A 24,912-nucleotide genomic window follows, 5' to 3' on the forward strand; every position below is an offset into this window, starting at 1 on the left:
CCCCTCACAGCCGCGCCCCGCGGAAGGCGACGAGCGGCGCCACGCGGCCGCGCACCTGCGGCCCCTCCAGCGTCCGTCCTTCCCGCCTCCGCCCCGGCGCCAATCAGCTGACAGGAAGGGGCCTGCAGCCGCCAATCAGCAAACGGCAGACTGCGCTGCCCCCACCCCCGCCGCTAGAACCAATCACGGAGGGCTTTGCTAGCTTCCGGGTTGCGCTAGTTGCTAGGCAACCGCGCGTTTCCCCTAGGGGAAAGGTTATCGACAAAAAAGTTTTAAGCAGCGGGTTTTAGATATCGCGGGGAGCGGCGGCCTCGTGTGCGGAGGGAGCCCCCTCAGGTCACGAATCCAGCAAACTTCACATCAGGCAACCCCCTGCGAAATTAACTCATACGCTGCTTTTTTCTTTTTTCTTTTTTTTTTTTTAATTTAAATACTACTACGGCATATAAAATTACACGTAGAACAGAAGAGAACAAAAAAAAACCCCAACAACATACATTTATACTATTTACATACTTTACATCGAGATGACAACAATAGACTGGGTAGCCAGCTGCTGTTGAGGGACGGTTACAGCACGCTGGCAGTCCCAGAATGCCAACCCAAGTGTGTGTGGCGATTCACTGTCAGCCTTCCTCCATCACTGCCCAACACGGGCAGAAGACAAGCTGGGCAAGATTCTCCCAAGAATCAGACCATTAATTTCTGCTAAACTGCTTTTGACTGAAAAATATTTTAGTTCTTTAAGGACCCTGGATGCTGTCATTTAAGAAAAAAAAGTAAGGGATCTTTTGACAAGTGTAGCGATTCAAGTGTGTCGAAGCACTACGTTCACTTCTGGCACAACAGCCAAACATTAATCTTCTTTCTCTGCCACAAAAGCATGTGCTGCCTCGCGTAAAGAGGTTGTGCAACCTTCAAGAAACTCCCAAATATTGCACCATACCCCCCCTTCTGCAATGGCACAGGACACAGCTGTCGAGGCTAAATCCTGCAGCTTTTGTGGAGGAACAACCAACCAACTTCATGCACGAAGCACAAAGCATTCAGCCTTCTTGTCCACTGAGCTGCATGAAACCGCTCTGGGATGGCTGAAATCTGTCACTCCTTCTTCCATTACAGGGAAATTTAGCTTCACAGTCACCCCCAACACTCACATCTTTTTTTTTAAGCTTATCCCGATGACAAGATACCTCTGCACTTATTTCCTGAAGCCTTTCTCATCTCTTTTAAACTAAGTAATGTTAAAAAATACTAAATACCATCCGAGCTGCATGAAAAATACATATTCTTTAAAAATCCCATTTACACAGCTCATTCTGTAGTACTAGTACATTTTTTTTGAAGAAACTTTTGATCAGTTTCAAACTTTTAATGGAAGGCTGGTTGATCTTTAAATGAAGTTCCTGATCTCATGAACTTAAATTTTGACCAATAAGTTTGCAAGACAGAAAAAAAAAAAAAGGTTAAAGCATTCTCTTAGTACTCAATATGATGGTGCAAGTTACTTACACCACTTGATTTCAAGTCTTGCTTGGAGCATTTTATTCCACCTTGCTCTGTAAGGCTCTGGAACCACAGTTCATTTAACTTAGGCAAAGCACTCCAATCCCAAATTTTTCTTACCCATCATTTTGTTGTTTGCTCAACAAATTAATTACTTTTCACAGTGTTAAAACACCCTTTCAGGTGCATTGCTGCATCACTTCAGAAACTGAGCAGGCCTGAAAATCACACTCAGTTTTATTGGAAATTACTTACTGACCCCATCAGCCTCAAAAGTTAACGTAAACCTCTTTAAAGAATTCTTTTCTTTTCAGCCGTAACTGAATTGAATGAAGGAAGAACACGGACTTCTTGTGCTCCAGTTCCTCAGTCCACTTGCGCAGCTTTCTCCAAATTCAGGCACCACAGACCGTGGGACTAGCTACAGTACAATTTCATTTGTGTTCTTCCTAAACTCCACTTACACTCATGTTAATTATTTCAATGATAGTATTTTCAACACACTGGCATAACCGAACATCAGGGTCCATGCTTGCAATGTCCCTTGAATAACTTTTGTTAGATGAATCTTTACAAAGTCCTGACACTTCATGTGGTTTGTCCTTTAGCTGCTGAAGACCTAGAAAAATAAATAGAAAAAGCAAAATACATCTAAATAATTATTAATTTTTTTAAACGGTTATATTACATCCGTAACACAAACATGTATGCTGTGAAATTACAAATTGAAGCCATCGTTATTTCATGCACCGGGCTTAACTCCACAGATTCTTTCAAGAGAAACTACATTTCTTTTTCATTTACTTATATCTGAGTCCTTTGGGGTTTTTTATATTCCCTCTTACTTCTTTTAACATAAATACCCTAGCATCGGGGAACCTTGTATCTCATGAAGAGAGTATTTGTCTTTACACACACAAAAAAAAGACAAAAACATGCTCAAGAACTTAAAACAGTTCACCTGTGTTCATACAATCACTGTATCTTTACCCAGCCACGCCACATCACGTGTAAGACTTCAGGTAGCTCATTTGACTTTGCATTTCCAACAGATTAGGAAAATTTATAAGGCCATTATGCCTCAGTTGAGGGGTTGAAATGTCCTTGTCTTCCCAAAAGCCAATGGCCTTTGCTCACACCTTTAATCCTCAGCCTATGATGCACAATTCTATGCACAACACTTGCATGCAGGGGTCCATCTCAAAACGAGACAAGCAGGGAAATAAAACAGAAGGCAGGCGGTACGAAGGTTAATAAAAGGAGTACTTTCAGCCCCTTCAGCCTCTAAACTCTCTCCTCCAACCCAGTAAACCCACCTATCCCTATTCCTTCTATATTTACAAGACAACAGCAGTAAACTTCACGCTGCATTCCAACTACACTCAAACTTTTGAAACATTAACATAATTTTCTCCCTGGGACCATGACATTACTTTTGAAATACAAGGTACTTACGTGTGATAATTGGGTCAAAGTCTCTTGTCTGTGTAGCAACATCAGAGGCACAAACTTGTCCTATTTGTATCAGCAGAGACATAATGTCCTCATATAAAGGAGGAAAGGCTTGGCAGAATGACACCAAACAAGGCAGAGTTGGCATAAAAAAAGCATAGCGCTTCGACTGGGTTAAAACTATCAAGGAAAAGGTTAAATAAAAAGGAATTATTACAAAAATCCAGTCGAAAATTGTTGTTACTCTTACAATTCTAATTAACATAGTGGCATTGAGACAACACTGCACTCAGCCTTGACAAATGATTCTCATTTACACAATAATGTATCTAGGGCTTGGTGGAGCGCTTACCCGTGAGCAGGGTTCCCATCACGTTGATAGCTAAACGAGCCACGCTGAGAGATTTAGGTAGCGCATACTGGATACACAAAAAGGAAAGTAACTGGATGGCAAATATCTGTTAAGTAGGTGAAAGGCAAAAGAGAAACAAGCCACAAAGTTACAGACTGCTTTGAACTTTCTATCCAAAGCTCTTCACATAACTTATGAGTTAGTAAATATTCTCTATTTTACCAGTGAGGAAATTAAAGCCAGAGAAGCCTTAACAGTTAATTTTTTTCTGTTGACATTAAGAAAAAAGCTCACACACACTTAACACAAATCAAAGCACCAGTATTAGTGTTTGAGAATTTCCCCCCCAGGCACAATTTGTTCCGACATTAAGGATGAGCAACAAAGCAACACATAATTTACAATATAACCCTTGTAACAGCTGTTTAAGGTCCGATGTGCTCTAGTTTTAACTTCAGTTGAGTGTCTTCTCATCAGCAGTAGCTCGATATTTGAGAAGGGATTAAATAACAGCAACTACAAAGTTGGCTTGATATAGAAAACAAAAGAATCTTTAGTCCAACGAATTTCAGTTACCTACAACTACCCGAATATGTAATCTCCCCTTGTCAGGGTAGACTAAATCAGGGTCTACCAATTGCTTTAGAAAGTAATAATAAACGATTAATTGACATTGTTTTTCATAATCATCAGGAGAAACATTTCAAAATGAGAATGTTTTTCATAATCATCAGTGAAACATTTCCAAATCAAACTCCTGACTCCCTCTTTGCTGAGCTTGCAGTGAGGAAAAACCACCACTCTTCAGACTGAAATAGCAGAACTCTGAGGAAAGCCGTGCATGGCATTCCAGCAGGCTCTGCTCTTGCAGTCAGACCAGGGAAAGAATTGGTAAGACAACTGGCAAAGGAGAAATTTAAATTGATTTAGAAATACATGCCTTACAGACTTGTCCCAAGCCTTCTTCAAAAAACAGTAGTAATATTCCCTGGAAAAAGACTTAGCAGTCAAGATTTTCATGGGAATGGATAAAATTTTGATCTTACGGCTGCTTCATCTGTTCTACGATCTATGCACAAAAGGTTTTCAGAATTTAAATCTTCACAGAAGTTCCTGCAGCTATGAAGTATCCTGCCGATAAAAACTTAAGTAGGCAAAACTTTTGCCAACTGATTTCAACTCAACATAAAGAATGAATGAAAGTCATTACTGAAAAAGTGTTTTTATTCATGTTCTTGAAGGCAATATTGGAACCCATGAGTATTTCCTGAACAAGTGTACAGAGATATGCAAGGGGAGCTGTCACAATCCCTGTCCGAAAGGGATTTAAAGGCCAGGATTTAATTTAAGGTAGAAGTGCTACAGACACTACCTTAATATCCTACGCAGGTTAGAACATGGACTTTTTTTCAGTGATGCTTTTGTTTTCTCCCCTTAACCAATACTTCACCAGGGTTAACTACCCACAGTGATTCTCAAACTAGATGACTGTACAGTACCTGTTTTTCAAGTTCAGGCTGGGCAATGAGCTCCGGGATAAAATCCAGACAGATGTGCATCGATGGAATCCCCGCCACTGTCAGTGCCAGAAGCTCACATGGATAACCCTGTGCGATTAAGAAATCAGATATGTCAAAGGCGTTTGAAAAAATCTGTTTCGATTAAGATTTTAAAATAGATTTGCGTTAATGCTTTTTTCAAAACTTTCAAAACTTGTAAATCTCTTTTGTTCAGAATTATAAGCAACAGACCTGTATCCCAAGGCAACAAGAAGGCAGGCTGGGTGACGAACCCAGGGTCTGAATCAGTTCTTTATCTCAATACTCAAATGTATTCTCTGCATACACACTCCCCCTGCACTCCCTCAACTGAACCAGGCTGCAGTGACCCTTCCTTTCTCTGTCTTTCCCCTCTGTTCCAAAATTCACCATAGGCCCCAACTTGCTTAATTCAGGACTGCACCATTATGACTTTTTTAGCACTTAATCAGTTCCAGGTCAAGGCAAATTAACTCCTTTTGAAGAGACTGCCATCTGGCAACGAGCAATTTAACACGCACTAAAACCACATTTATATTAAAAAATGTACTGATCTTTCCCCTCTTCTTTTTTTTTTTTTTTGAAGGTGCACAGCTGCTTTGGCAGGGGCAACCTTTCTCCTTCCACTCCAAAGAGATAAATTGTGCCTTAACAAAAAGGAAAGATAAGAAGATGTTTACATCTGAAGCCAAATTACAGTTTTGAATAATGGGTATACAAATTTAAAAACATGGCCAGAAAAAAGTAACCCACAAAAGATGTGGAACAAGTAATTATAAGATGATTGGGCCAGTTTTCCCTGGCCTAGAATGGACAAACTGTTTCGGTATAAAAAAGGGCAGAGGCACAAACAAATCACGTGTTTTATGATGAGGAACAGGCATAGTTTAGGTGCTCCCTTCTCGGCTGCAACACAGAGTCCAAGCACTGAAATATGGAGGAAACGTAGGTGCTACAATTTGGCGAGATGGGAAGCAGAAAAGCGGGCCGCTACAATTCTGAGGAACACAACAACAGCGTTCAACATCTTTTGACCACTTCATTTGGCTCTTTCTTAACCAGAGGAACCATGAAAGAACTAAAACAGTGCAAAGCAGACCTGGAAATGAACTAGTTTGACTATGTTGGGATCAGCTATATACATCTGGTGCAGTAGACAGCAGATCAGACACTGGACCTCTCGAAGATTACACAGCAAACTATCTTCTTCTTCTAGTTCAGGGCTCTTAGGGCCTGTGGGATTATGAACACTCTTCAGCAAACTGTGGGTATTACTGCTCTGGGTTTTCTCTTCTTCTGTAGGTAAGCAGATCTCTAGAAGTATCTGCACAGCAGCACTGTCCTGTGAAGAAAATAAGCAACAGAACATGGGTAAAAACCCCCAGTGAAAGTAAAAAAAATCAAATACAAAGTAATGACAATTTAAGAAACGGAAGACTGTAAGGTGGCTAGAACTTCCAGCTATAGGGGTTTTTTATATAGAATAAAATCAACTCAGTTCAAGACACACAAATCCTGCAGAACATGAATAAAAAAGCCCCATTACTTTATTCGAATCAAGACTCAAATTAAAAAAAGCTTAAATCCAACAGATCATAATCACAGATCAAAAGAGTAAATTCAGCAGAACCCTGTATTGTTTCAAAATAAATACCCAAAGGTTCCTTAAAGCATCGAGATCATACAAAATAAACCCGTGGTCATGCAATTCACAGTATTCAAGGGAGACTACACTACTCATTTAAATATAAAACCCCCTATTAACTCAAAAATCATGTTCTAATAGGGACGATATGTGACATTCTTCCAGAGGTAAGAAGAGACTGTCTGCGAAACAGGATTACTCAAGAATTCCCATAATGTTAAAACTAAGGAAGTTAACCATTCTTCAGCCTCACACTTGACAATACTGGCTGCTTCTTTTAAATAACAGTTCAAACGATCATGCATAACTCTGCCACACTTATTCGTGTTTTACTGCTCCAAATCTAAGTACAGAAAGAGCCTCTGGATAACACAAGCAACGAGGCAAAAGGGCTGGTAAGCAAAACTCTTCTAACAGAAAAAAAACACTATCAAAGCAGTTCACCAACACAATGCTTCAGACTAGAAAACAGAAGACTGAAAATATTTAACAATCTGAATACAGAGGCTGTTTTCTTTTTCCTGGTAACATAAGTTGGTAAAAAAAAAGTTGGTAAAAAAAAGAAGTTAAAACGTCTCCTTTTTTAATTTCCTGTTTCTGTATTTCTGTTTTATCACTGTCTTTCCTCACATCACTTAATATCCATCTCTTCCCCCTTACCTGAGCAGCAAGCAATGCATTTTTTAATTCTTCCCTTGTAACTTCTGGGGCCTCTGGACCCATTGTGTTGTTTTGGGATGGCCTAATGTCCTGCTCTGCCGTTTCTTTTAGGTGAGAATTGAGGTAAGCTTTTGAAGCAAGAAGATAGCCATTCAACATGTGCAAAGTTATATCCATCAGAGGAGGACTCCTGATACGGGAACACATCGTAAAATAAAGGGATTTCAGTAGGCAGGACAGTAAGGCAGCAATAATACGAACAAAGCTAAAGCACTCCTCAAAGGTTCCTTTGGTTGTAGTCTGGTTCCTACTAAAGCTTTTTTCCCCTAACACGGCCAAATACTAAAGGTGACAATCCCTTCTGCTGGCCCGCCATTCAGTCCTACCTCTCTCATTGCACACACATGTATGCAGACACTCTACAAAATCAGAAGACACTAATTTCTGATCAAGAGAGGAAACCCAAAAAGTGTTGGCTGCACATGAAAAGAAAATAATTATCTGAATGATGGGGAAAAAAACAAGGCAGACAAGCTCTGAACTGCTTCCACAATACTAAGATGGTAGTTTTCAAATCACATTGCGTTATAAATCTCCCTAACAGTTTTAGAAACGTAGGAGTTTCAATTTGCATCCAGGGCTGAAAGGGACATACATTTAAATATTTCACCTACGGGTTGGGGATTAAAGATGTCATCCATGGAAACTTGCTAAAAGGCAAGGGGGGACAGATGCATACAAACAAGAGCAAAAAGAACAAATCAAGTTGACTATTAGCCATTTATTACGAACAAAAGGATAATAAAAAAGGGGGAAAATAAATCGCAGCTGACAGAAAACGTGAAAAAGAATACACATGGAATAAAGCTGGGGGCTAAAGTACATTTAAAATGATTAACTGTATCTTTTTAGAATAACAGATGCAATTTCTTCATTACTATGAAAAAGCAAAGGTATAATTTACAAATTCTGGCTTCTTGTTTGCATTATTTCCTATTCTCCTTCAAAGTTGGTTTGTTGCTATCGATTATGATCATTTTCACTACTTAAATTCTCAGCTTATTCTTCTGCATCAGAGCCATAAAGCAGTATTACACATCCTCCTCTGTCATCACTGACATCTAGAGGAACTAATTTCTAAGTACTACTAAAAGACTTTCTGGGGAAATTAAGCAAATCTACCTTTGTCACATCCATCAAGCACCCAGTGGCAGAAGCTGTCACGCAGAAAGATGGAACACCTACAGGCCCACGAGGGACTGCAAGAGACAGCGCGCAGTGAGGGGTGTTACAGCTCCAACCTCAACCACCACCACCACCATGTGGCAGCAGCCATTTTAAGCACGCTGCTGCAGCGTCTACTTAGAACAAATTCAGACACGCAAGTCTAAAATGGACGACCTATGTACAAATCCCAGTTTCCAAAACAGAACTGGGTGTGAGGTTGTCCAACGAGACACTCGGCTGGCCAGTATGACACGCAGGAACAGCACGCACAGCTGGCTCAGTCCTCAGACCAAGCAGCTTAATACAAAAAAGATGGAACTTACAAGCTCTTACGATTAGTTTGAAAATATGTTGTGAAGTACTGAAAGCTTTTACAAGTTTTCGTGTAGAAAAAAGCAGACACCTTTACGTTTAGCGTCTATCAAGGTAAGTACCACAGAACATCCCACTAAAGCAGGGAGATGCTTACCTATGAACTCGCTGATCACATCTTAGTACAATCAAAGGATCGATCATCAGATCGTTCTGGGTGTATATCTGCTGTCGGACTATTTTTACTGAAGGCTGTAGAGCATTAACAGTCATCACCCACAACCTAAAATGAGATTATTTTTATTGTTTTTTTTAATAGATAGTCTGAGAAAAAGGACCACATAGGCATCTGGACACTCACTTATCTCAGCCGGATTTTTCTAAGCCTATCAAGGAACAAAACTTCCCTATTTCATTTGCAGCCCTTGAAGTTAACCACCACAGAGTTAACGTACACTCACCAGAATTACAGCAACCAAACTGTTTTCACTGCAATAGAGCATCCACTTCCTGAGAAAATGTACGGACTTACTGGAGCCATTTTGTGTTTCGTCAGTGATTTGTCATAAACAACACAGGCAAAACCTGTATTTTAAGCAAACTGGTGACTTCCTTTCCCCTGAGAATAACAAGTACCTTCTGTTTTAAATGCAAAGGTTAAAAATTTCAACAAAGCAAAAAGGAATGCGGCTGCAACGTATTTTATTCAGTAAGAACCTCCAGTTTCCCAGGCAAAGGCACCGTGTCATTAGTTTTGAAAGTGGCATTCCACCTATCTGCAACAACAAATTAAACAGTATTTGGAGCCTACCTTCTTGGCATCACAGTGTTAAGAACCATCCAAAGTTTATTGACAGTCTGAAGAATCCTCCGAGGGACTCCAGCATTCAGCAAGCAATTCATATTCGATGTCAATACTTCTGCATATGGGATCAATTCACCAGCTGAGAGAAGTGTTAAATGTTCTAAGATCTGCATCAGCTGGGTATGATTTCCTGGCAGCATGGAAAATGCTATAAAATAAAGACAATGGGATCTTGGTAAAACTGGACTTCTGACATTTTTTCTGACTTGGCAGCAAAACCTGTTCATTATACAAATGCAGGATGATCAAAATGAATTAAAGGGCCACACACTTCCAAATCCACTCTATTCCAACCAATTTGGAAAGAACTCTGCTTACTTCACAGGAAGTAATTTACCTTCCTGGAGCTGTTTGGGCGAGTGATTCTTCGCAATGTTTGTCAGAAGCATCCTCCTCAGTAAGGCATCAGTGCCCGTGATCTGTTCCTCGCAGATCCAGTCTTCCACAATGCAGAGGTGTGGGTAGTTAGTTGCAAGAAGGCGTAACAGTGCAGAATGCAAACCTTTAGGGGTATTAAAATATACATCTTAGATTTAAGCAGCCACATTTTTCGCCTGAATGTATCTGTGCCTGTCATTTCAACAACAGACCTTAGCTGAATCACCCCCAAGAAGTTCAGTGAGCTTGCATGTTCCTAGCCTGATATTCTTAACTCCAACAGAAAGGAAAAGTTACCTTTTGGAAAGGTGGGAGGACCCTATAGTAACTCTTAAACTCAGTCTGGCATAACCAGAAATCCTCCAGCAATTCCTACTCTGAAACCTACCCTAGCAAAGAACTGCCTTCCTCAAACTTTGACTATAACTCTTCAAACATATCTGTGATCTCACTAATTACTACTGCCGGGTTTTAAAAGAAAGGAAGGCACACCACAAAACAGACGATAGCCACAGAGCTGGAAACACACTTAGCCTTCCTTCTTCGTGCATGAGACGTTCACACAGTGATATACCTCCCAGTTCCTGCTGCAGCCCTTGTGCCTGCCGGATGAGGTACTTGATGGGAATCTGATCCATTAACGCTGAAGAGTAGGATTTGGGTTTTTTCTGCATGGCAGCTGTAAGGGAACACGACAAGAAACCACGAATAACAAGTTACAGTTGTAAAAAATTTATTTCCCCAGCTGAATGAATAAAGAAAATGTAAACAATTGGCTCTGTTATCCACGTAAAAGAGAGAAAATCCCAAATAACACACCTCATTCCTGTTAAAGTATTAAATTAAGCTCTTCAGGAAACCATTTCTGTGAACATTTCCAGGTAAAGATTTTCACGGCATTTAGATTTGTACACAAGATCTCCATAGTGTCTTTGATAAAACCAACTGATTTTGAGATCATAGCTCAAATCTGCACTTTCGTTATTCAAGGTTTTTTATTTTTAAAAAAAGACAGCAGTTGGTACACAGAATTCAAACTGTTGGCACACACAACACCCTGTAGCGAGGTGGAAGTTATAAATGCAGGAAGAACCGTAACTGATTTTATTTCACCCCTTCTTGAATAGCATGAAGAAAACAGCACTGATGAATGCCGAAGTTTTGCACCCTAAAAAGGGCAGGTAAAAACACCCACCAGATACAAACACTGTGTTTGCACTGGAATTCAACTCTGTTAATAAACTACGTAACATTCTTCTAGAATTGATTTAAAGTCTCAGTTTCAAAGGTGAAAAGGGATTATTCAGTATTGTCAACCACAAAATTGCAAACCCAAAGAAATGTGTGTGCAAGTTTGATGACACATGGATAAATGAAGATCTGAGGTAATTAAGACGACTTTCTTAACTGTTGCTCTATTTATTAGATGGTTATAAACATTTCTGGCAACTTTTTGGCTACTTTGGACCTTTTTTCATCTGGAAAACAAATCACTCAACTACACAGTTTTAGCAGAAACTTTATCTCCTGAATTTCTACAGCGATGCTGCATTTATTATGACAATCTAAACTTTTTATGCTGTGCCTGAATCTGACAGCCACGTGAATTCTGGTTATTGCAAGAATTCCTCTCTCTGCATCTAATTTTCAGTGAATCTGTCTTCCACTGATGCACTCACATGTACCTAGTGTCTTTGTGTTTGCCAGAAGTGCTTCTTCATACGACAGGACATAGTAGAGGACAAGCAATTGTGTTGTGATGCTGTACCGTTGAGTGAGACGAGTATTTTCTCCCTGTACATAAAACCACATACAAAGGTCATGTTGCATTCCTGATTCTTGAGAACAAAAATTTGGATTTACCTGCAAATATGAAGAAAAATAAGGCAGTAAGCCTTGTACAAAAATATCAAGCCTTATGAGGACCAAACTGAAAGCTGCAGGGGACCTTTTCTTTTTTTTTTTTTTTTCTTTTAAAAAAATGAGCTTCGAACATAAAATGGATTTTTGGTATCTGGGACACTAATAAGGAGTAATCCCAGGATTCCAATGCAAGACAATGCTTGCTGCTCATTCTACATGTGTCCAAGTGACCATTTGCATAATTCTATCCAAACGAAAATGCTTCTTTCAAAACCAGCTAGACCGCTTCAGTTAAACAGTATTTTTATCTAACGAGACCAAGTCAGTACAAAAATTATACGAGGCGTTTACATAGGATTTGTATAATTTTTGACTTTTAAATCCATGAAGTGCTTTTCTTTGCATTTTTAACAGCGTGAGATGGTGAGTTCCCAAGGAAAAGGGCAAAACAGGGGCAAATAGCAATCTTGCTAAAAATCTGAGTAGCACTAACAAGATTGAATTTAAAATACATGACTATCACTGCAGTAGGACACAGTTTACTGTACAGGTATTAAAGACAAAAAGTGAGACAACTTACAGGATCTGCACTGTATAAATACCAAATACTAAACCACGTGTTCGCATTAAAGTACGTGAAAGAAGCAAATGATTTACCCCAGAGAGTCCTTGAAAAACATTCAGTATCTCCTGTTCCGTGACAGGCTGATTTGTGGCCTCTGGGTTGGATTTAGATGCAGGAGTAAGGATAGAGTTAATGTAGACATCAATAAGAGGAAGCAACTGAGGATGGAGTGGAGTGGTCGTTTCACAGAGCTGCCGATAGATCCAGTCCTAGAAAAAACCATGCCATTACATCTTCAGTTTCAGAGCTGAGGGCAATTTTTCTTGTCTGCAAGCACATCCCATTTTAACTGGTTACAAAAAAAAAAAGTAACTGATGAGGCTTTGACTTTGGAAAGCGTTAATACCAGTTTGGAGTTGGGCCTGGTCATAAACTGGGTATCCTGGACCCTGTTCTGCATATACCCACCAATAAAACTCGTCCTGGCTGGAAATATCATTCCAACTGCCATTTTATTAACCTCAGACAGAGTGAGAGAGAGAACTTTCTCATTATTTTTAAGTTCACTAAGTTGTGGGTTTTGGATTACAGAGCTAAAACTGAGTACCCTAACTTAATACACAGTTCCTTCTTAAATCACTATAGGTAATAGGGTCTAAGATTCATCAAGAATTCTGTTCATAAACAAAAAAAAACCACCCAAACACCAGCCTGCAAAACCTAGCATTCAAAAGAATGAACAGAAATAAAATGAAAGTCATACCTTAATGGATACTTTGTGCTTGGTGAATGATCGACTTTTTAAAAGCTGGTAAATGCAGTGAATAGGTAAAAACCCAGTAATGTTGGCACTGAGATTGCCTGTAACAGGCACACGAACTGCGTGGGCCGTAACAACCTAAAGGGAAGTTATCGTTAACAAGAAAAATACCACAAATATTCAACTTATCACAACGCATAAGCACAAGGTGACAAAGTCACACGAGATACATTCCTTCTGGCATTTATTTGGTTTTGGTTGGCTGGAAGCTGAAGAGCATTTTTATGTAGCTTAATACAGTATGTGTGAAACTGTAGCACACTTACATTTGTGAAAAATTCCTGCTACTGCAGAAAACAATTTCACAGTGGACAATTCGTCTCCTTCGCTTCCTCATTATTTAACAAAGTCAAGTGCTCAAAAAGTATAATCAGAGCAGCGTACAAAAAGAAAGAGTCAAGGCTCTTCAGTACCAGCAGGGCTTGAATTCTTGTAGGTCAAACTGAAGCAATTACAGAAGAAATGAGAGGACAAGAAAGAAAAAAAGACAAGAAAAAAAAAAAAAGACCTAGGCTTAAAATACCTGTTCAGTGAAAATCTCCTGTGTGAAGATTGTCTTCATTCTGCTGAGTGAGCTGGGTTTAATAACAATCTGAAACAAAGAACAAAGTACTCTTAATTTTAAGTTCTAGCTTTCTTATTCAAAGTACTGCGAATTTATCTTATAAACCGTTAATTTTTAAGCTTTTTAAACTTGTCTTCACTGGGATACCAGGAAAACATTGACATCTATACTTCAAATGCAAACCAAAAATATTTTCAAATGTCACTAGTTCATCACTCTACGTCTTCCTTATCCTACAAACTACCTACTCACCTTTTACATTTGATGAGATACTTTTCGTGATAGCAAACTGAAGACAAGTCTCCCTCAGTAATTTTCAGAAATTAATTCTTACATATATAGATATTTCTTTAAACTATTTTAAAGTTTGCAGCTCGGTTTAGGTAGTACTTCAGTTAGTCTAAAAAAGTTCATTTCTTGAAAATAATAATTTCAGCAATTCAGCACTTGTTGAAGATACTTTTATCATAACGTATCAAGAGGTATGCAAAGTTTAATGTTTTTCTAGAGGAACTAATTTAGTTAGCTATCCCTTTTTTTTACTTTATAATTGCTTTAAGTATATTGACAAAACCAAAGTTCTTGATATCAAAACTGAAGTAAAGACAAGAACCTAAACACAGAGTAAAAAGTTAATTTTAACAGAGGAATGCATGTGCTAGAAATTAGGATTTACCTTCATTCCCAAGGTGGAGCAGACCAAATCAATGATAGCACTGAGCTGATTACTATGGAAATACATGGCCACCAAGAGAAGCATCTCTCCAAAAGAAGCAGACACACCAGAAATGCTAATGATAAGACAAGGAAGAGTTAATTTCCAACTGGACATGAGTAAATGTGAGATTACTGGAATCATTAAATACAAAAGAAGCCTGCTCTCACCTTTCAAAGTAAGCTTCCTCCTTTATCATCCAACTAAGCCACATTACCATCAGTTGCTCCTGTTCTGGGGTGCTGCACAAAAAAAAAAAAAAAAAAAAAAAAAAAAAAAAAAAATTATTTCTAGCAGAAAAAAAACCAGTATTTTAAAATCTTACACCAGGATGCTTATTGTCAGTTTTGCTTTCGCATCAAACAGCTGACAAGCACCGATATTTAGCACAAACTTCAGTCCAACTGTCAGGCAATTTCCTCTGTTGAACCACACAGCAGAAAGCTACACCCATTAAACATCCACTCTTTTGAACAGGGTCTCTGAAGAATTTAGCCATAAACACGTTCAATGGAAAAGTGAACTGGTAAAGCCAACTTTAACCCCCCAAAACCATTCCAAACTAAGCTAATGCCGATGCTCCCCTCTCAGAAGATTTGCTATAAATGGGACAGCAGAGTGGAATATCAATTTCCTCACCATAGCACGAGACAAATTCCTTCAACCAACATATGGAGATATGTATAGAGAATTAGGAAAGAAAAACCGTGCAGCTCAAAGTCATTGCCTTAACGGTGCTAAAACAGTTAACACCTTTACAAAGCTCCTCCTTTACTGAGCACTACCTGACGAGAGTGGAGAAGGCCAGAAGCATACAAAAGGAAAGAGATACAAAGCGAACACCAGCTGGAGTTGCAGGAGGCCGGCTGGTCATCAGCTGCAGCAGCTGCTCAGCTTCTTCATCAGTTGGCCTAAATAGGACAGAAAAGGAACAAACCCCATGCTGTTCATTTAAAAGTGATTTCTGATCTCGTCACAACGGTTAAAGTTTAATTTTTCCCTGTTATTTAATCTGTTTATCAAGTTGCCATCAATAAATGAGCATCAAGATTAACTGGTAATTCTCTTTGAAGTTAAAAGACATAAAAATCTCTGTTCAGAGATAACCATGAGAAAACTTCCCCAGGATACAATCTTGTCTATTAGTACAAAATACCCAGATTAAAACTAACAATGCACGAAGATGTTACATTAGCATTCTCTAAAAAGTAAAAGCAGAGGAACAGAAATTCTACATTCACGTCGTGTATGTTGCTAGAGCTTTCACCTGCTTTCTCTTCCACAGGCTGCTCCAACCACTCAGGCCTAGAGTTCTTTTAACGAGTCAGTAGAACTGATTTTGCAGCATTAAAGAAAGCACTACATTTCTTGCATTATTTCAGATTTTAAAAAATCAGCAAAGTTGATAAACAGATGTTTAGCTTTAGAATGAATAAACTTTTTTGCTGAGAGTCGTAACAAAACCCATACCTGTCTCCTTAGCACTACATAATATTTGCTTTCTACAATATAAAGGTAAGAAACTTCCATCAACGGGCAGCTCAGCATGGGAGAAGGGTCTCCCCTAGTACTAAAGTTGGCAAGTCCTGCCAAGACTGTTCCAAGGACTCAGTGGCACTAAGAGACAGCTCACGTTAAGAGTGCCCAGAGCTCTCAACCTCTCTTTAAATGGACGGAGAACGAATAAAAAAACCACAGAGAATGAAAACATTCATTACTTCAGCCCAGCAATTCCCATCAAAGCGCAATAGAGACGTAACAATGCGCTGGCTTTCACGACGTGCTCTTCCTTCAGTCCTGAATACACGGACACATTTGGCTCCATATCAACATCTGCTTCTTCAACAATGTGTGTGCTGCGAACCGTGGGAAGGATTCCCATGAGCTCCAGGAGCAGCTGCCTCCTCATTTGCCAAAGCACAGAGCTGATATTATCTCTCTTTCTCTGAGTAAGCAGTTAAAAGATGAGAACAACAATGTAATATTCATCCTATCAAACAATGTATTACATAAGAGCTTCCATAATGATGAAGCCAAGGAAAAAAAAAAAAGGAGGAGGGGAAGGAAATTACAATTTTCAGTACCAGGGCAACAGGCAACACAGGATAGTATTACAACAGCTTGTTACATCAAAACACAAGCTTTAACTAACTGAACTAACTAAGCAAATCGAGATGCAACTTCCTATTGTGAACGCTGAGGGTGAACGTATTTGTCAGGTAAACATTATGAATTTACAATTCCCTGGTTTCCAGGAAATCTCTCGGAGGAACAGCCAAAGAGCTGCCTTCAGGGACACTATTTACAGACCTGACAGTCCCATAAGAAGAGGTTGTCTTGTAAAGGTCACTCCAAGACATGTAACAGGATTTAATATGATTCAAATATGAGTGCTCACATCCGGAAGAGTTACATCAAGCTTTAGGAATATTTTTTAAGAGCAGAATATTCAAAGACTTTCATACCTGTTGGCCATTTCGGATAAAAGTTCCAAACCAAGTTCGAACCTTTGCGTTTGTTCCAAGTAGCAAACCACTCACAAAGCACACCAGGTCGCTCACTCCATCATCTGACGATTCATTTTTGGTGTGATCCAAGGTCAAAGCCACACCAAGACCTGGTAGATGACACTCTTCCACCTATATAAAATGCTTAGGCTCAATCCTTGCTGTTTTTTAAAGCTCAGGTAAAGACCATGATTGTGATTCTCGTGACAGACTAATGACAAGCCTTACCACCATGCCTCGGACCCTCAGAGCTTGGGAAGGGTTCATCTTACAGAGGTGGCGAAGTGCTTCTGTTCTGCGACGGCCTCCAGCACTTTCCTCATCCTGCCGTTCACCGTTCTTAATCAAACCTCTACAGACTAAACACCCAACAGGAGCTGTAAGTAAATGTGGCCTTTCCAGCAGAAAGCCACGTAAACACAAACACACAAAGCCAAGCCGTTCCGTTCAGCTCGCTATGATTTATTAGCTGGGCCACACAACCCTGTCTGGGTGAGAACGCATGACCTGCGCCATATGAACAGAACAAGAAAATGGTCTTTGCCCTCAGAGAAATTACAGGGTCGTTATGGATTTTTGCATCATCCAATTATTACTCACACTCTAACGTAACCTGTGCATCTGGCAGCCGTGGAGACTGAAATGTCACTGTGAGGTAAGGGATGCCAAACAGGCACCATCCGTACAAATTTTTCACCTCCTAACAAAGCTCAGACTAAGGGACAAGAACTAAGCAAGGTTAGACCAGGTTCATAGTCCTGGTCTATTCACCACCTGAGTCAGCCTTTGTAAGTGTCCTGCAGCTGAAAAGCTGCGACATGCACACAGTGAATCTACAAGCAGGCTGCAAAAAAGGGACTCGACATGATGAGAGTGGGAGTCCATCACCACCTCTAGGTATAAACGAGGTCAAATTATATTTCAGAAGCCAAACGCTCTCCTGTTCAAATATTTATGGCATGCGGTTTAGCCCAGAATTCACTACGGTGCTATACATCATTTCAAACCTTCAGAAAAAGTAAGCTGGACAAGAAGAAACTGTAACTCACCCTCATTAAAGCTATCAGGAACATTGGCCACCAGAAGGCAGAGGAACCAGGCTCCATTTTTAACGTGCAAGAGAGCTTCAGCCACATCAACTATCGGTAACAGTGATGGTAGCTCTGGATAAAAAAAAAGGGGTTTAAAAGTCACACTGTTTCATACAAAACCTTGCTTTTAATATACATTTAAATAACATGCTGAAATCAATGAATGGAAAATCAATCTGTGATCTATCCCCTCTTTCAAAGAGCCAGACAGCCTTGATTAATCTTAAATCACTCACAGTGGCTCCAAAAGTTACTTTTTTTACATTTGTAAAAAGGTAGAAAGCACTATAAATACACAATACTACACCTGCTTGCAAAATGCAGAGAACATCTGCTGCCTCCTCCAGATAAACAGGACTCTCAAAGAGCTCAGAAGATTTCAGAAAAAACTCTCCATTTGATTCCGACACCTACAAGACATCATTCATCATCACTGAACAGGTTTTATGAAGCAATTTGCCTAATCAGTCTTCTATGGCTTTAAATTCAGCAGATTGAACACATTAAAAACTGTCAAAAAACGTACAGCTATGAACACAGAACAGGCAAGAAAAGTGTTTGGAATAAGAAACATTTACTAGTGGAAATACTTTCATACAGCTGGTATCGTTGCTTCTTTCCTGAAGAAAAATAGCTCCCTGACAATTCTAAAGCCACGGGAAGTTTACACAAGGAAAATAAAATGCTGGGGTGGGGCGAAGGGACAGGGTAAGAGAAATACAGTTCCTAATATCACACTGAGGTAGGAGTAAGGAACTGGATGGAAAGAAGTCATAATTTCATTTTCAAATACGATTTCTGCACTGATGCATCACAAAATCACATTTCATTTCAGTACAGCATATAACAGTACAGAGTCTGTATCATATCAGCAAAGATTACCCTTGTTTGTTCTGAGGAAGAAACAATTCCTCTAGGAATCGGGGTTCATAAGGAGTTTAATCACAAACCATCAATCAATCAGACTGAGGTTTTAAGTCTTGGCGAAGCAGCTAAAAGCTGGAGAAGCGTCCTCACGCACAACAACAGCACCAGAAGCAGAACCAGACCATCAACCTACCCAGAGGGGATTTTCACTGATGGAAAACTCAAAAGCATCCAGATATGGAGAAATTTACCTTATTCATAATTGCTAGTAATTCGCTAAGTACGAGACGAAGCCGACGAGGCGAATCGCTGTGTTCAAATTCCAGTGTCAGCCCGTGCTGAAGCTGCGACACCAAGATGCTTTCTCCACTACCTCCTCCAAGCTTGTGCCTAACAAAAACAGCTATTAAGTGTTTCTGCAAACACAGAAATTTTATCAAAAGATGACAGTACTTCTATAGGGATTTCTTCTATCGTGCTAATGATCAAAGCAGACTTGTAACTGTAATACACAGTGAAATTTAATTCAGTAGATGATCAAACTTTCACTCTCAGACTGGTGCATCGCGCAGCCCCAGCCACCGGGCAGCACAGGGGGGAAAAGATCCCCAGCACAGACAACTAAACCCTTTATGTCGCTCTGCCAGAAATCGGGGTTTTCGTAAGAGACTATCAAGGGACACGAACACCAACGGCCAGGTGAGCCCAGCACTCCAACAGCAGCAACAAAAAAAAAAAAAAAAAAAAGGACATATGCTTTAAAAATTCCAGTTTTAGGAGCACTTTTCCACTTCAAAAATCTCAGCTAAATGAGAAAAAAAACCAAACCCTTCCGTAAGACAATAATGTGCTGTTTAACCTGCAGTGCATTACCATTAAAGTAATGGACAGACCCAGTTTTTAACTCTATTTATCAAAATATGCTGTTCTGATTGCACACATGTTATTGTGAAGAAATGACTGAAAATTTTCATCACCAATTATACAACTTCTTTATACAAAACCAAAAAAAGTTGCTAATGTCGTATATACATGACTCAAGGAGACTGTTTATATGAAAAATGATCTCAGGCAGGTATTTGGCATTTACGAAACATGATTTTCATTAACACAGTAAGTTTTGTAAATGCAAGCGAATTCTTTGTAGAGGATTCACAGCGGGTGCACAAATGGATCTTAAAACTTGCTCCTTGAAAGGTTTAAACCAGCGAGACGGACAGTATTAAGACCCAGGACATGGGTTATCGCAACAGGCTCACATGAGCGCTGCAGGAGTTAAGTTTTTCATCTGGCAGTCAGATGAGGAACCCCAGAAAAAGCATATGCAGTTGCTCTTCAGCACCCGTAGGGGCTATTTTAGAGCACCATCGGACATTTGGCATGTGCTAAGAGAAAGGAAGGAAACTACTGAGGAGGAAAAAAAAAAAAAAAAAAAAAAAAAAAAAAAAAAAGTGTGACTGCAGATAGAGGGAGACGATTACAAAAGCCTTGTGATTTGTCAGTCCCTTCCTTCGGGAGGGCTAAGCCTCCTTGGCACATGCCCCAGCCAGAGCCTGAAAAGGGGGAATGGGGAAGGCCATACACTGATACTTGGGACCTTCACCACAGTGCCAAAAATACATGATAAAGGAGAATGTTCAGGGTTTCGTGCTGTTTTTTAACTAGTGGAATAAAATCTGAATACCAGAATTCACTGAGAATCTATATACACCACATTTTAGTTAAACACACACCAATCTTAAAGTCAAGATTGACTATTTTTGCATTTGTAAAATGGTTAGAGCTGGGCTAAATTTCAGCCTTACAGGAGACTTTGGGTAAGATCAGAGTTTTCTGTGTGTTCCACCTCGGATTCATGTTTTCTCGCAAATGTGGAAGAACACAACACAATCACCACAGTGCCAAGAATATCTAGGTAACAACAACGAGCAATAGATATTCTTGTAATATTACAACTTGGATACTGGAAATAGATCTGAGAATCTAGCCACAGCCCTGAACCATAACACAAACTTCAATTGAAGAGTTTATTCATTTTATTCTCACTACAAGTTAAACCACCTACAATATCACTTATATATTGCCATTGTTACTCTGTAAAGGTGTGATATAAAATGCTGTAAGACCCGGTACCTTTTCAATTTATATAAACACAGTGAACTTCATTACTGTACATGTACTCTGCAACTACAGCTTAGCTGTAAATCCCCCACACACAATGGTATGGACATTAACCCCTCTATCCCCATTAAACTGTACATCAAGACAATACAAATTTACTGTCCCCACCCACCCCTTACAAAAAAATAATACTCTAAAAGCAACCTACTGCAACTTTTAATTAAGACGATTACATATATTTTAGACCAATTGCTTTAAAGCAAGAAGGCAGTATAAACCTTCTAGGAAAATTTTTATAAAAGAGGTTAAGAAATATAAGACAATTTATACATTTAAAAACTTACAATAAATAAGAGATGCAGGCATTTTTGAATACTAGATACTATAATCCAATACAAGAACATCTTGATGTTCTGAAGCCATAGGTTGAAACTTATTGTTCCTCATGTTTCTTCTCATCTCCATGCTTTTAATATTCATTAACCATGACTGGGTACTATGGCTCATTACTCTTCACAAATACTGTGGCTGGGGAAAAATGGTTAATTTTGCTACTAAAAATGTTATAATACACTTTCTGATCATCATTCTAAAGCGTCCCCCATAGTCAATGACTCAAAAGACAGTAGGGCAATAGGTGCCCCTCTCACAAGTCAAAACAATATTTGCTGGAAGTAACAAGATTCATACCCCATCACAAACAACTTGCACTGAGAAGAATTTATAATTTAGTCCTGCAGTGAAATATCCCTTTTCCTCATTTTTGTCTTGCAAAATTCAGATGAAGATCACAGCATATTCATAATAAAGTTATACAACTGATTCAGCACCACAAAATGAATTGGGAGACACGACCGTCTGTCCTGGGTTGCAGGATCACAGGTTAGCCAGGAGAGTGCATTGTACTGTTCCAGAACAAACCTGAAAAGCAAACAAGCTTCCATTAAGCCAACGGACTTTCTCACCAGTATTTCACAGGCCTAATTTACTCTAATCCAGTTTCTTTGGCATTAAAAAACATAAAATAGGTTTGTCAACATTCTGAAATAACATGGCTTCAGAATTATTGCAAGCAGTTCAGAGCTAAACTTTCAGTGGAAAACTGTCATTTTAATTGTCTATGCTTAATTAACGTCAAGAGGTTCACATATCAAAAGAACACGAAGAAAAAAAAACTTGATGTTTTCTCAACAAGTGCCCTATGTTTACATGAGTCTAGACTCTAGTACGTCAGCATTTCGATATTTCCACAAGATTGCCATGCAAAGTTCTGGCTTAACTATAACTATCTTCCACTCATTTATGCACCATCTTCTGTGCAACCTTAAACTCTCTTCTATCTTGAGGAATTCATTGCCTTTCAAATATTTTCAGTTGTAAACAACACTGATTAGTTAAAGAAGCGCTTAGAGATGTTTGGTTTTAATTGCACTGTTCTATGATAAAGCCATCTCTTAATCACTCAAAGCACAGCAATTTATATTGTCTCTGTGATGTACTAAGGATATCACCAGCACAAAAAAAACAACCAGCAAGAAAAACAAATATGCAGCTTCGCTGCAGCAGTATTAAAAACAAAGTGCACAATATTTTCACAAGCGATCAATCATAAATACCTGAGCACATCAGAAGTTTGATTAGAATCAAGTGGATGGGAGTGTTTACTGTGGAGTAGCTCGTCTGATTGCACTGAAGGCACGTGGAGGTGCAAAGAGGCCTAAGAAAGGAAGAAAGATGCCAGCAGTTACTGCCTGATTCAACCACAGCATATTTTCTTCCCTCTGTATTGTTGACCCGTACCTTGCAGTTACCTTCTACTCTGACACACAAGCCAAAACAAATCTTATCCTTAAGGCCATCAAGTTCAGAAATTATCAGAGTATAAAGGAAATGCACACAGATTTCTCCTAAAGGGACAGTGCTAGCAGTGTAATATAATTTAAGAACTTTTATTAATCCCTTTGCTATGTTAAGTGATTATTAAAAAGCAACTCAAGTGGCCCAGGATGTTTTGTAATACACAGACTTGGAAGTTCAGTTGCTTTCCGTAAGACTAGTCTATTTATATCCCATATATAGAGCTGCTTAGGATAAATAATAAATCCTCTATTCAAAAAAATGTCTTCTATCAAAGCTAGGCCAAGAGGAACTGCTAACCCAGAAACAAATAAGACTGCACAAGACATATCTGTACCATTAGAAAATAAAGCATGGTATCAGAGATGCTAATTAAAGTAAAAAATGACTAATGTTAATACAGAAAGTTTCTCTGTATACTAATGTATTGCCTTAAATGTGCCAAGTATGTCTTGATTGTGCCATTAAAAGATAAAGGAGATCAGACAATATCCAGACAGATGATACAATGACTATCACTTGGCAACAGCAAACATGAAAAACCTAGCTTTTATGCTTTGTGCAATACATAGAGATTTTTATTTATTTTTTTTTTTTTTACCCAGCGTTAGCAAGCTATTACATTACACTTGTGTACTTCCCTCTTTACCCCACAGGAGTCAAGCATTAACCAGAGATCTGTCTAGAAATTCAACCTATTCTTACAAAACACCGTAGCACAAAGCCAGAGAGAGAGAGAAGTCCAAACTACCGTGAAGAAACCATCAGAAGAGCAGAACCCTTCAGAACATTTGCTACTTCCACTAATCGTTTTTTGTTTTTTTTCCCCTTAAAAAAAGTGAACATAAAAAGGCAAAGCTCAAGAACTTAAAACCCGACCTCTCCTGATGCAAAAGCAGAGATACTCCAAGAGACATGTGCTGACTTTGTTTTAAACCTAATAGTTCTCCTAATTGAGATCCCTGCACAACTGTCTATGACGGGCTGTGCAGGAAGACAGCTGTCCAGCCTGCTGAGGTTACAGTACCTTAAGAAACAAGGGACACTGATTTTGTGCTTGAGGACACGCTGACCAAAACCAGTCAGGCAAGGGACCCGCTTTGGCAGTTGACACAAAATAACCGAGGGCCAGCGGCTGCTGCAGTATATTTGTTACTTCATCATGAGATTCCGTTGAAAGCAATCGATCTGTACCTTGACCCTGTAAAACAACAGGCCACGGTTTAATATTAGGAGAGCACAAACTTAAGAGAAATTATCTGTAGCTTTCAAAACACCAAGCGTTTTGAAATATCCAAGCACTGCATGAATCTTGCAAAGACAATCCAATATCCAATTGATTCAAAACATTTCATAGGAACCTTTCATTCCACAAAAGGAAATCAGCACATGGAGAAAAACAAACACCACAAATACATAACTGTATTTACACTAATAGTTACCTTGCCCATATCACCTCCATGGGGGTAGTGGGACCCTGGAGAATGCACAGGGGATCCAGTAGGGGATGCAGGAAGAATATTTATAATATCAGGATCAAGATCATCTCCAGTGTCTAACAAGTCAAAGATTCCCATTCCATCTGCTCCATCTAGAAAAAGAACAAGACCAGTGAATTGCTAGCTTCCCTACATACAGGATATGTCAACATATTCTGAAATCAAGTGATTTTCATTAAATTTTGCAGCTCGTTAGAACAGCTTTATTCTTACTATAGGGCAAGTGACAAAGGTTTTTTTTGTGGGCTAGTTTGTAAAGTAAGAATAAATGCAATCTACTGACCATTGTTTGTGTTGAAGGCCAGATCCAAGTTTTCAGTGGTATAAGTTGACGATGCTACTTGCACAGATGCAGACGTGGGAAACACAAGTATGTGAGTGCATGATGTGTCCTGGGGGGTATTCAGCTGAGATGTCTGCATATTTAAAGTGGTGCTGCGTCCAAATACAGAGCCGGTCGATACAGAATCTTTGGAAGAGAAATTAAGCATTTCCTTAGTTTTGCTA

At 39.3% G+C, this 24,912-nt stretch overlaps 3 protein-coding genes across 3 annotated transcripts in view; all 3 read right to left on the reverse strand.

The window, feature by feature from the left end:
• The window catches only part of BRIP1 (BRCA1 interacting protein C-terminal helicase 1), an 87,153-nt gene extending 87,057 nt beyond the window's left edge, over positions 1 to 96 (reverse strand). Inside the window, exon 1 of the mRNA XM_026861701.1 lies at positions 56 to 96. The gene's annotated coding sequence lies outside the window, so the exon portion shown is untranslated. The remainder of the gene's footprint in view (positions 1 to 55) is intronic.
• A 1,248-nt stretch (positions 97 to 1,344) lies between these two features.
• Positions 1,345 to 21,514, reverse strand: INTS2 (integrator complex subunit 2). The gene is made up of 24 exons (XM_026861815.1): positions 21,446 to 21,514; positions 19,180 to 19,344; positions 18,369 to 18,471; positions 18,020 to 18,133; positions 17,199 to 17,329; positions 16,929 to 17,102; positions 16,182 to 16,408; positions 15,249 to 15,374; positions 14,634 to 14,705; positions 14,425 to 14,539; positions 13,707 to 13,775; positions 13,127 to 13,261; positions 12,456 to 12,632; positions 11,615 to 11,798; positions 10,510 to 10,614; positions 9,895 to 10,059; positions 9,504 to 9,705; positions 8,850 to 8,975; positions 7,154 to 7,343; positions 5,948 to 6,190; positions 4,810 to 4,917; positions 3,311 to 3,416; positions 2,962 to 3,138; positions 1,345 to 2,125 (listed from the first exon to the last, which is right to left on the reverse strand). Exons 1-24 carry the CDS (start codon positions 21,512 to 21,514, stop codon positions 1,956 to 1,958), a joined length of 3,453 nt encoding a protein of 1,150 aa, XP_026717616.1. The 3' UTR covers positions 1,345 to 1,955.
• The window catches only part of MED13 (mediator complex subunit 13), a 58,067-nt gene continuing 52,813 nt past the window's right edge, over positions 19,659 to 24,912 (reverse strand). Inside the window, exons 26-30 of the mRNA XM_026861559.1 lie at positions 24,689 to 24,874; positions 24,349 to 24,497; positions 23,934 to 24,107; positions 22,666 to 22,766; positions 19,659 to 21,970 (exon numbers count right to left, since the gene is read on the reverse strand). Of these exons, the coding sequence (XP_026717360.1) occupies positions 21,838 to 21,970; positions 22,666 to 22,766; positions 23,934 to 24,107; positions 24,349 to 24,497; positions 24,689 to 24,874 (743 nt within the window). The 3' untranslated portion in view covers positions 19,659 to 21,837. The remainder of the gene's footprint in view (positions 21,971 to 22,665; positions 22,767 to 23,933; positions 24,108 to 24,348; positions 24,498 to 24,688; positions 24,875 to 24,912) is intronic.

This window comes from Athene cunicularia (assembly GCF_003259725.1).
Source record: "Athene cunicularia isolate RWA chromosome 19 unlocalized genomic scaffold, athCun1 chr19_part1, whole genome shotgun sequence".
In the NCBI taxonomy this organism is placed as follows: Eukaryota; Metazoa; Chordata; class Aves; order Strigiformes; family Strigidae; genus Athene; species Athene cunicularia.

What these genes read in the sequence shown, in the direction of transcription:
- INTS2 (XM_026861815.1), bottom strand. Translation starts at nt 21,514, where the DNA reads ATGGAGATGAGAAGAAACATGAGGAACAATAAGTTTCAACCTATGGCT. An exon ending in CAGAACATCAAGATGTTCTT is followed by an intron (nt 19,345 to 21,445) that starts GTATTGGATTAT and finishes CTGTGTTTGCAG; the next exon opens with AAACACTTAATAGCTGTTTT. An exon ending in GCTGCAGCAGGAACTGGGAG is followed by an intron (nt 10,060 to 10,509) that starts GTATATCACTGT and finishes ATACCCCTAAAG; the next exon opens with GTTTGCATTCTGCACTGTTA.